The 12,482-nt window shown below is 37.8% G+C and overlaps 1 protein-coding gene across 3 annotated transcripts in view; it reads right to left on the bottom strand.

The window, feature by feature from the left end:
- Nucleotides 1-12,482, bottom strand: part of MALRD1 (MAM and LDL receptor class A domain containing 1) — a 764,811-nt gene that overhangs the window by 93,137 nt on the left and 659,192 nt on the right. For all 3 annotated transcript variants that reach the window (XM_081558804.1, XM_081558803.1, XM_081558805.1), the window contains one exon: nucleotides 6,251-6,317. In XM_081558804.1, coding sequence (XP_081414930.1) covers nucleotides 6,251-6,317 — 67 coding nt within the window. The remainder of the gene's footprint in view (nucleotides 1-6,250; nucleotides 6,318-12,482) is intronic.

The following is a 12,482-nucleotide window of genomic DNA, read 5'->3' as shown; positions in this document are numbered from 1 at the left end:
GGCTCCAAAATCATTGCAGATGGTGACTGCAGCCATGAAATTAAAAGATGCTTACTTCTTGGGAGAAAAGTTATGACCAACTTAGATAGCATATTAAAAAGCAGAGACATTACTTTGCCAACAAAGGTCCGTCTAGTCAAACCTATGGTTTTTCCAGTAGTTATGCATGGATGTGAGAGTTGGACTATAAGGAAAGCTGAGTGCTGAAGAATTGATGCTTTTGAAGTGTGGTGTTGGGGAAGACTCTTGAGAGTCCCTTGGACTGCAAGGAGATCCAACCAGTCCATCTTAAAGGAAATCAGTCCTGAATATTCATTGAAAGGATTGATGCTGAAGCTGAAACTCCAGTACTTCGGTCACCCGATTCAAAGAACTGACTCACTGGAAAAGATTCTGATGCTGGGAAAGATTGAAGGCAGGAGGAGAAGGGGGCAACAGAGGATAAGATGGTTGGATGGCATCACTGACTCAATGGACATGACTTTGAGTAAATTCCAGGAGTTGGTGATGGATAGGGAGGCCTGGCATGCTGCAGTCCATGGGGTCGCAAAGAGTCAGACATGACTGAGTGAACTGAACTGATGAAAAGATACAGAAAACATGACCTTTATTTTCTGTTTGGGTCTTCAAAATTTTTGCCCACACTCTCTAAAAGAATATTTGAAAATTTTTGAATTTCCTTTAAGTCAAAGTTATTATTTTTTTTAACCTTAACTTTAAGCTACTGCAAATTATACACTCTCCAGGCTAGTAAAAATAAAACTCTTAGACCACTTTTTCAAATGTAGTCACTGAAATGTAAATATCATGGTGATTGGATACACATTGGTGGTGGTTTAGTCTCTAAGTTGTGTCAGACTCTTGGCGACTCCATGGAGTGTAGCCTCCCAGGCTCTTCTGTCCATGGGGATTCTCTAGGCAAGAATACTGGAGTGGGTTGCCGTTTCCTTCTCCAGGGGATCTTCCCAACCCAGGAATCGAACCCAGGTGGCCTGCATTGCAGGCCATTTCCTTACCAACTTAGCTATGAGGGAAGCCCCAGATACACATTATCTTCCAACAAAAACTACATGAAGAAGTTTGCCTTTAATGGTTAGAATTTTTAATAGCTCCTTTTCCTCATTGAACTAATATTTTTATTTTCCTTTCCAACTGATTTTTATCATTCATATTGCAAACTTCTTTATATCACAAAGCTTTGTTATGTTTTCAAACTTTCCTGCAACAAATATGTAATTTAGTTTTTTAAGTTGTCTGTGATCATAACTAAGATTTTATCCTTATATATAAAACTAATAAAAATTAGAAAAAACAAATTTTGATGGTCATAAAAAGTGAAATTGCATGGAAATGAATTCCTTAATAAGATAGATAGGTTTTAAATAGGTAATAAAGTAAAACAAAGACTTGTAAAATAACATACTTACACAGGCAATAGAGGAGCCTAGAAGGAGCAATGAGTCATTTTACCTGGTTGGTATGGGAAAGGATCTCCAAAGAAAATGCCATTTATATTGGATCTGAAGTATTAAAAAGCATCCTTTGGGAAAATAAGGCAGAGGTAACAGTGTGTGCGAAGCGTGGAGAAAGAGGAGATGACCTGTCGGGGCAAAAGATCTTTTTGGACATGTTATATTTGTGATACCTATTAGATATCCAGATGAAGTCTGATGTCTTCTTGGCTGATGAATTTAAGAATGTGGAATTTGGTAGGATAGGTTTGAACTGCTAATACACTATTCAAAGTCAATAAATTAACCCAAGCTTAGATGAGATCATATGGTAAGTGAAAGTAGGCAGAAAGGAGAGGAGTTTCAAGCACTGAGTATTGGAGCACTCCAATATTACAAGAAGGAGAAGGAACTAGTAAAGCAAAGTGAGAGTGATGGCCAGTGGTATCTCAGAAACCAGATAAAGAAAAATGATAATTCACTCTCACATACTGCTCCAGAGAGAAGATGACAAAAGAGAAATTATCATTTTTATTTTCTTTTAAAATTACAGGTTAAAATGCCTTTCTAACCTAAAGGCTTCCTAGAAATGGTATTCAAAATACCCAAAAATGTGTTTATTTTCTTTTGTCGTCCTTCTATTCTTTTTTTTTTCTTTTGGGTATCTAGAAACTGCTGCTTTATGTATTTTGCTACTAGGTTATTTAATACATAGGGATTTTTGTCTGTTGTAACTTTTAGAGTGTATCATTTTAATTTAGCAATATAACCTTTTAAAAATGTGCTTATACTATAATTTTGTGGGGTTTTGATATTAAAGTTACCACTGTGTATTTTTTTATTCATTTGTCAAATCTTTTTTTTTCTTGCCTTTTTTCAGTCTTCTTCTAAAAATATTTTTGTTTAAAATTAAATATATGTGAAATAAAAATATAACATATAATGTTTATACAGTAAAAATATGTGTGAAATAAATATTTATATAGTAAACTTCTATATATGTATGTAATTGTATAAGTACTTCAAATTTAATGCTTTTTCCTATTTCTCTCTCTTAGCCTGGCTAACTTGATTTTCCTTTCTTTCTTGTAACTTCTTTCCTGCCTTCCATGTTAACTTTGAAGTTATATTACATAGCTCACTCTTTTTCTGATAAACATATTGGTATATTGAAATAATATAATAATCAAGCCTCCTCAGGTGAAGAATAATTTACATCTTTTGGCTCATGGTGTGCTTCCTAAGTCATGAACATACCAAGCTATTAGGGTTTCTCAAGTAATGGGAAACCACGGTTCACCTTGTAGCTTCTACTCTTGTGAATAATTACAAGCTCCTAGCAATACGAATGACCTTATAAAGTCTCTTTCCTCTGGGGTTGTAGATTAAACCCGAAGGTCCTTTCTCACAGATTCCAAGAGGAAGTCCAAAGGCTTTTTTGACAGGTTTCCTCAGGAAACCATGAAATTCTTGTATCCACTATGGCCTGAATGAGAGATGGGCTTTGGACTTCTGTCCTTATTTCTTTGGGTGAAAATGACAATGAATTCCCACTCTTGGGGATGAGAGAATAGGGCCTGACATAAAGCCAACACCTTCCCACAGTGCCCTAGAGTTACTCTAAAACTGTATTCTAAAGCTGTCTTCATTTAACCTTATATCCAAAAATGAGTACCTGTATGTGACAAATGAACTGGATGCTAAATTTAACTGGGAATGAATCTGACACTAATTGCCTTTAGAAATAATTTACATTGTTATTTGGCATTACAGAAAGACACACTATACTTAAAATAAGGAATTGTACAAGAATAAGTCAAAGGCTGATGGTGACTGCAACCATGAAATTAAAAGACGCTTACTCCTTGGAAGGAAGGTTATGGCCAACCTAGATAGCATATTTAAAAGCAGAGACATTATTTTGCCAACAAAAGTCCGTCTAGTCAAGGCTATGGTTTTTCCAGTGGTCATGTATGGATGTGAGAGTTGGACGGTGAAGAAAGCTGAGTGCCGAAGAATTGATGCTTTTGAACTGTGGTGTTGAAGAAGACTCTTGAGAGTCCCTTGGACTGCAAGGAGATCCAATCAATCCATCCTAAAAGAGATCAATCCTGGGTGTTCATTGGAAGGACTGATGTTGAATTTGAAACTCCAATACTTTGGCCACCTCATGCGAAGGGTTGACTCATTGGAAAAGACCCTAATGCTGGGTAAGATTGGGGGCGGGAGGAGAAGGGGACGACAGAGGATGAGATGGTTGGATGGCATCATCGACTCAATGGACATGGGTTTGGGTGGACTCTGGGAGTTGGTGATGGACAGAGAGGCCTGGTATGCTGCGATTCATGGGGTCGCAGAGAGTCGGACACGACTGAGCGACTGAACTGAACTGAAGTCAAAGGATGGGTATTACAAGATAACTGTGAAACAAAATATTTAAGAACCAAACCACCAGTAATAGGATTAATGGGGTTAATTAAACGATGACAAGCCCATATATTAAATACTGTATACTACACAGTATAAAATAGTGGCATAGTAATAATAATGGGAAACATTCCTCTAATGTCTTATGTGTCAGGCTTTGTGCAGAATGTCTTACATATATTAACCCTTTTAAATCTCATAACAGCTCTAGGAGGCTCTATGAGCACACTTATTCTCTCCACTTTAACAAAGAAGAAGCTGAAACACAGTCAGATTAATGGATTTACCCAATAATACACAACCAGTAAGTGGTAGATCTAGAATTATGTTGACTGATGTGGAAGAACAGCATGACATTTCATGAAGAGATTAAAGAAAACACACATACACAGTACAAAGTGTATTGTAAAGTGTAATTCACAATTCTGTAAGAAATAAATGTGTGCTTGTGTGTGTGTGTGAAAAGAAAGCCATGTGGATATAAGCCATACTACTCAAGAAGAGGATTTAGGTGTTGGGATTTCTACTTTTTGCCTCATACACTATTTTATGCTTTTAAAAAACTTTATTACAATACACGTGTCACTTCTGCAGTTCACCATTTAAAGAAATAAAATTTTGAATGAAAAGGCTACCATATCATACTATGAAAAAAATGTTAAAAAGTCATTTTTTTCACCCCTATGGAGCAGATAGCCCTCAGACCAGTTGTTTAAATTGATGGTAATTTAAATTGATGGTTAGCTAGCTATTTGGAAAGTACTATTTATTATGAAAAGTAACATAATAAAATACTTCATTGGCTTTCCAGTCAGTGAATTCCTTTATATTGCATTGGTCAAAAACTTCATGCGGGTTTTTTTCCATAAGATCGTGTGAAAAATCCGAACAAAGTTTTTGGCCAACTCAATACATTTTGCTGCATTAATTTCCTTTCTTTAGTCTAGCTCTCTCTCAATCCTCTTGTCATATCTTCTCCCCCCACATCAGAGTTTCTTTACTTGAAAGAAATAAGTTTCAAACATCACCATCTGGATTTCAATTTTCAAAGTTATTTAAGTACACGAGGAGGTTGCCAAGAACGCAAAACTCTTTGCTTGCTCAGCTGAGACTAACTATAGTTGGGAGCTTTTGTCTAACCATCAGGGTTAAAAAGAGAAAAACTGAAACCTCCTTATTGTAAACAGTTGACACTAAACAACATTACCCACTCAGCTGATGTTCAATAAATATTTATGCCATCATTCTCAATTTCTTCCACAAGATTTTTAGAAATTAGTAATATGTATCCTGTATTTCCATGAAGTTATAGTTTGTAGAAAGCTAATTTCCATGGAAACTGATACAGGGAAAAGTATAATTTTGCTAAGATGTTGTGAGTTAAATTATGTAGTGAATTTGAAAGCCAAAAACTTTGAGAAACACATTAATATTTCTGTTTCAACAATGTTAAAATTGTGTAGTATTTCATCATAAAAATTTTTGTTGTTCTTGGTAGACGTGTTTGTTTTCTTTTAAAGTGATAAACGAATTTTCCTAAAATGTGAGTGTTGACTCAGAAGGATGTAAGAATTTAAACAACTATTAATGAGTTTTTCCAGATAGTAATACTTCTGTGTGCTTTGTTATGACTTGAGTGTCAACATGAAACCATTTCTCTAATAAGCAAAGTAATATATACACTGGTCTGTTAGATTAAAAAATCATAAACACAAATATAATGGAATATGCATCATTTCCTTTAGAATTTATGAAACTGTTTTGCATGATATTCCCTAAAGGGTGAGAGAAAAAAAATCAAGCCATCTTTGATAGGCAATATAAATAATTCCCAGAAGAAATCACAAGAACTGTTTCTGATTATTTTTGCTTTAACTATGCAAATGTATTCCTTATCTGTACCTTAACTTTATCTACTCATAAACATCCATTGAATAAACCAGAAAAAGGTTTTACTTACGAATTAATTTTATTCTTGTCTTGTTAGAAAAGAAAAATATAGAACTTGAAATAAAAAGCGAGATAGGAAATATAGACACTAAGTTTATCTGAAATAGGATGATACCTATATGAAATCTTTTTATAACCTGATATAAATATTAAAAACAAGAAATAATGAATATTATTAAAACTATATATCCCATGCAAGATAAAATGAATGTTGAGAGATATAAAATCATGTGAAATAATTGATATTTTTCTAAATATCATATATTCCTTTCTCACACTCAGACAGATAAATTAATACTGCCATTATTTACTGTTTTACCTTAATAACCACATGTTCATTATGTTCTCTTAGATCAGCCTCAAGAAAAACAAGATGACTATAAAAAATGTTAAAAAAAATTTAAAAAGGCAATTATTCTTACCGACACATTGGACCATTTTTCTCTACCACACAAGTCCCACCATTTCTGCAGTAACCTCTTGGACACTCTAAAAAGAAGCAACCCAAAAGCCACAGTTAATTATAAATATTACCAGGAAGAAGGAAGACATATTACTATTAGTCAAGACATTAAATCTAATCATGGAGAATAAATTGCTTCCTAGTTGCCAAAAGCATGAGAATTTGTTTAGGCTACTTTCCTGTATCCCCAAATTTGTTCAATGCTCCCCACTGCTCTGGATGTGTTCATTCCTTATACATGCCCAGTGCTTGGGCCTAAGACTTTCCCATAGATTAGGTACAATCCACTTATCTAGAAGGTCTATATAACATCTTTGTGATTATACTGAAACGTTTTCTTTACTGAAATATTTCTTCAGTTCCACATACCAGTCACTATATAATGGCAGATAAATGCTTCGCATGGGTGACTGTCATTTTGAAAAAATGTCACTCGTATGCAGACTCTTGTCCTACCCTCCCTGTCTGTGACAGACGTCAGCACAGCTCAAATGGATCCTCACCGACCTGAACCTGCTTATTCTGCTGCTCGTATCATTCCTGAGTTCTAGGTTAGCATGAACGTTTATTTTCGAAGATGGTTTGTTTATAAGTTAAAAAGAAGCTAAATAGTTTCATGCAGTCATGCCTGTAGAAGTGGTTAGTGTTGCTTTCCCAAATACACCACCATGTGTAAGACAGATAGCTAGTGGGAGGCTGCTGTATAGCACAGGGAGCTTTAGCTCTGTGTGCTCTGTGATAACCTAGAGGAATGGGATGGGGGTTGGAGGTGGGAGACTCAAGAGGGAGGGGATATATGTATGCATAATAGCTGATTCACATTGCTGTCCAGCAGAAACTAACACAACAGTGTAAAGCAATTATACTCCAATATAAAAAGAAGCGGTTAGTGATTCCAGCTCTTTCCTTTACACTGTCTCCTTGTATTGTCACTACAGGATCCTGATCCATTGAAACTTGCCAATTTCCCCACTCACTTAACTCCTTCCTTACTCTTTTTGGCTTCTTCATACCTCCTCTCTTGCAGGAGACAATTCTTCTCTGATTAGGCTATCAGAACTCTATTAGTTGAGAAGCCTACATTGCTTTTAATGTATAATCAACACATCTATTTTGAGCCCCTATTCTATGTTTGTCACTTGGCTAGGCACTGGATATGGAATGATAGATAATACAGGAAGCTTCATAGCTGTTAAGGCTGAGGGTACTCGAGCCAGACCACCTATGTTGAAATCCCAGCTCAGTCTATTAGCTGTGTGATTCAGGGTAAGGTAGTTAATCTCTCTGTGCCTCAGGTTTCTCTCTGTTAAACAGGGTTAATAATAGTACCTATCTCATGGGGCTGTTGAGAATGTTAATAGAACATCAGGATCATAATATGTGTTTAAGAAATGTTGATCTAAAAATGATATAGGCACAGCCTCTGCTCTCATTGAGCTTCCAGCTTCATGGAGGATGTAAAAAGTGACTAGGGGATTAAAATATGGTATTAAAGAGAGTCTACATTGTAATGAATGCAACAAGGGTAATGGGGACACCAAGGAGAGAACCTAAGTCAAATTTGACCGCTAAGGAAAAGCTCCAGAAGAGCTTTTATTTGGACTGGTGTGTGTAAAGTGGCAAACCACTTCAGTATTCTTGCCTTGAGAACCCCATGAACAGTATGAAAAAGCAAAAAGATAGGACACTGAAAGATGAACTCCCCAGGTCAGTAGGTGCCCAATATACTAATGGAGATCAGTGGAGAAATAACTCCAGAAAGAATGATGGGATGGAGCCAAAGCAAAAAAGATACCCAACTGTGGATGTGACTGGTGATAGACGCAAAGTCCGATGCTGTAAAGAGCAATATTGCATAGGAACCTGGAATGCTAGGTCCATGAATCAAGGCAAATTGGAAGTGGTCAAACAGGAGATGGCAAGAGTGAACGTCGACATTCTAGGAATCAGCGAACTAAGATGGACTGGAATGGGTGAATTTAACTCAGATGACCATTATATCTACTACTGTGGGCAAGAATCCCTTAGAAGAAATGGAGTAGCCATCATGGTCAACAAAAGAGTCCAAAAGGCAGTACTTGGATGCAATCTCAAAAACGATAGAATGATCTCTGTTCGTTTCCAAGGCAAATCATTCAATATCACAGTAATCCAAGTCTATGCCCTAACCAGTAATGCCAAAGAAGCTGAAGTTGAACGATTCTATGAAGACCTACAAGACCTTCTAGAACTAACACCCAAAAAAGATGTCCTTTTCATTATAGGGGACTGGAATGCAAAAGTAGGAAGTCAAGAAACACCTGGTGTAACAGGCAAGTTTGGCCTTGGAATACAGAATGAAACAGGGCAAAGGCTAATAGAGTTTTGCCACGAGACCGCACTGGTAATAGCAAACACCCTATTCCAACAACACAAGAGAAGACTCTACACGTGGACATCACCAGAGGGTCAACACCGAAATCAGATTGATTATATTCTTTGCAGCCAAAGATGGAGAAGCACTAAACAGTCAGCAAAAACAAGACCGGGAGCAGACTGTGGCTCGGATCATGAACTGCTTATTGCCAAATTCAGATTTAAATTGAAGAAAGTAGGGAAAACCACTAGACCATTCAGGTATGGCCTAGATCAAATCCCTTATGAGTATACCGTGGAAGTGACAAATAGATTTAAGGGTCTAGACCTGACAGACAGAGTGCCTGATGAACTATGGACAGAGGTTCGTGACATTGTACAGGAGACAGGGATCAAGAAAATCCCCATGGAAAAGAAATGCAAAAAAGCAAAATGGCTGTCTGAGGAGGCCTTACAGATAGCTGGGAAGAGAAGAGAAGTGAAAAGCAAAGGAGAAAATGAAAGATATTCCCATCTGAATGCAGAGTTCCAAAGAATAGCAAGGAGAGATAAGAAAGCCTTCCTCAACAATCAGTGCAAAGAAATAGAGGAAAACAACAGATTGGGAAAGACTAGAGATCCCTTCAAGAAAATTAGAGATACCAAAGGAACATTTCATGCAAAGATGGGCTCGATAAAGGAACGAAATGGTATGGACCTAACAGAAGCAGAAGATATTAAGAAGAGGTGGCAAGAATACACAGAAGAACTGTACAAAAAAGATCTTCACGACCCAGATAATCACGATGGTGTGATCACTCACCTAGAGCCAGACATCCTGGAATGTGAAGTCAAGTGGGCCTTAGAAAGCATCACTACGAACAAAGCTAGTGGAGGTGATGGAATTCCAGTTGAGCTATTTCAAACCCTCAAAGGTGATGCTGTGAAAGTGCTGCACTCAATATGCCAGCAAATCTGGAAAACTCAGCAGTGGCCACAGGAATGGAAGAGGTCAGTCTTCGTTCCAATCCCAAAGAAAGGCAATGCCAAAGAATGCTCAAACTACTGCACAATTGCACTCATCTCACATGCTAGTAAAGTAATGCTCAAAATTCTCCAAGCCAGGCTTCAGCAATACGTGAACCGTGAACTTCTAGATGTTCAAGCTGGTTTTAGAAAAGGCAGAGGAACCAGAGATCAAATTGCCAATATCCGCTGGATCATCGAAAAAGCAAGAGAGTTCCAGAAAAACATCTATTTCTGCTTTATTGACTATGCCAAAGCCTTTGACTGTGTGGATCACAATACACTGTGGAAAATTCTGAAAGAGATGGGAATACCAGACCATCTGACCTGCCTCTTGAGAAACCTGTATGCAGGTCAGGAAGCAACAGTTAGAACTGGACATGGAAAAACAGACTGGTTCCAAATAGGAAAAGGAGTACGTCAAGGCTGTATAGTGTCACCCTGCTTATTTAACTTATATGCAGAGTACATCATGAGAAACGCTGGGCTGGAAGAAACACAAGCTGGAATCAAGATTGCTGGGAGAAATATCAATACCTCAGATATGCGGATGACACCACCCTTATGGCAGAAAGTGAAGAAGAACTAAAGAGCCTCTTGATGAAGGTGAAAGAGGAGAGTGAAAAAGTTGGCTTAAAGCTCAACGTTCAGAAAACTAAGATCATGGCATCTGGTCCCATCACTTCATGGGAAATAGATGGGGAAACAGTGGAAACAGTGTCAGACTTTATTTTTTGGGGCTCCAAAATCACTGCTGATGGTGATTGCAGCCATGAAATTAAAAGACGCTTCCTCCTTGGAAGGAAGGTTATGGCCAACCTAGATAGCATATTGAAAAGCAGAGACATTACTTTGCCAGCAAAAGTACATCTAGTTAAGGCTATGGTTTTTCCAGTGGTCATGTATGGATGTGAGAGTTGGACGGTGAAGAAGGCTGAGCGCTGAAGAATTGATGCTTTTGAACTGTAGTGTTGGAGAAGACTCTTGAGAGTCCCTTGGACTGCAAGGAGATCCAATCAATCCATCCTAAAAGAGATCAATCCTGGGTGTTCATTGGAAGGTGTGATGTTGAAACTGAAACTCCAATACTTCGGGCACCTCATGCGAAGGGTTGACTCATTGGAAAAGACCCTAATGCTGGGTAGGATTGAGGGCGGGAGGAGAAGGGGACGACAGAGGATGAGATGGTTGGATGGCATCACCGACTCGATGGACATGGGTTTGGGTAGACTCCGGGAGTTGATGACGGACAGAGAGGCCTGGCGTGCTGCAATTCATGGGGTCGCAAAGAGTCGGACACGACTGAGCGACTGAACTGAACTGAACTGTGTGTGTGTGTGTGTGTGTGTGTGAAGGGAAACATAAAGACACAGAGGTCTGAGAAGAGATTGTGGTGTATTTGAGAAATTGAGGGGTGTTCCACCAGACTGGGTTGTTAATACAAAGTATGAAAGAAGGTCATAGGCACACAGGGACCAGATCCTCTGGGCTCAGTGAGTTTAAACTTTATCCTAGAAAACTAGGATCTTAAGAAGGGAAGTGGTATGGCTTATGCTTTAGAAAGATAACTCTGGCTACAAAGTTTACAGTCAGCAGAAGGGCCAAGGCAAAAAATCTGGGTGTAGATCACAATCCATGAATGCCCAAATGAAAGGGATGGCATGGGAGCATTCAGAGTTGTGGGAGTTTATGAGATATTTAAATTTTGGGACTGAAACATTTTAGGAAAGTCAAGGATGATGTTCAAATTTCTGACTGGGCTACTTATTAATTGATGGCTTGATTCCTTGAGTTGTGGGATTTATGGGGAAGGAAGATTTTAAAGGGAACAATGATGCTGTGTTTTAGGTGCCTAAGGGACATCCAAGTGGAAGTATTCAGTGGGCAGATTTGTAGGTCTGAAGAAAGGTGAAATATTAACACAGATAGAGAAACCATTTACTTGGGCAGAGGAAGGATGATGTTCATGAGGCAAAGCAGAAAAGCAAAGAGGAGAAATAGAGATATTATGTAGATATTATCCATTGAAGGAAACTGTGAGTCTAAAGAGTCAGACTGTCAGGTCGGTCATTGAAGGTTCAGAAGGGGCTGGTAGAGGCATTAGAAAAGAGGAAAACAGGGAAGAAGAAAGGTTGTATTCTGGGAACAAACTTGAAATATACCATGTGTTTGGTATACATTTTGTTTCAAAACTTTCCAGTGTTTTGCTTTTCCAGGGGTATATTTCCTATCTTGCCTTCCCCAAATCCTCCTATGTAACTTCAGCAGGAAAGTGCAGGCTGGAGATGAGCATAAAGAGCTGCCCACCTCAGGCATTGAAGGCAGACTTGGCTGAACAGAGCAGATGTGAAATTTCCTTCATAAATAAGAAATTAGCTGGTCTGACTAAAAATACCCTATAATTTGATAGAGAATAAATAGATACATACCTTGTTAGATTAACCAGTTTATTATTATTGATGTTTTTTGTCTTAGGTACAATTTTAATCTTCCTCAAGTAAGAGCTCTGTTTTAATAAAAAAAAAAAATAGAATGTCTGATACTCCACAGTGTCAAAATATAATACACAGCTACAGATTTTTTTATGGAGTTATTAAAATTTGCTTTGATGCTTGCTTTACATCAGAATGATTTTGTGGGAATCTAAATGTGTATTTTCTTGTACAAGAGAGTGGAGCACAGCAGAAAGAACACAGGCATCGGCTGCAATAAAGAGTGAATCCTGGTCGCTGGGTGAACAAAGATTTGTAGATTATCTCTGTGAGAAATTTTGCTAAGTTTTGGCCTTGAAACCAAGTTCTTTATAAAGATAATGGGCAGAAACAGTACAA

This window comes from Giraffa tippelskirchi, chromosome 13 (genome assembly GCF_054371585.1).
Source record: "Giraffa tippelskirchi isolate mGirTip1 chromosome 13, T2T-mGirTip1v1.2.pri, whole genome shotgun sequence".
NCBI lineage: Eukaryota > Metazoa > Chordata > Mammalia > Artiodactyla > Giraffidae > Giraffa > Giraffa tippelskirchi.
Note: the sequence above shows the minus strand (reverse complement) of the source record. Positions and strands in the feature narration are given on the sequence as shown.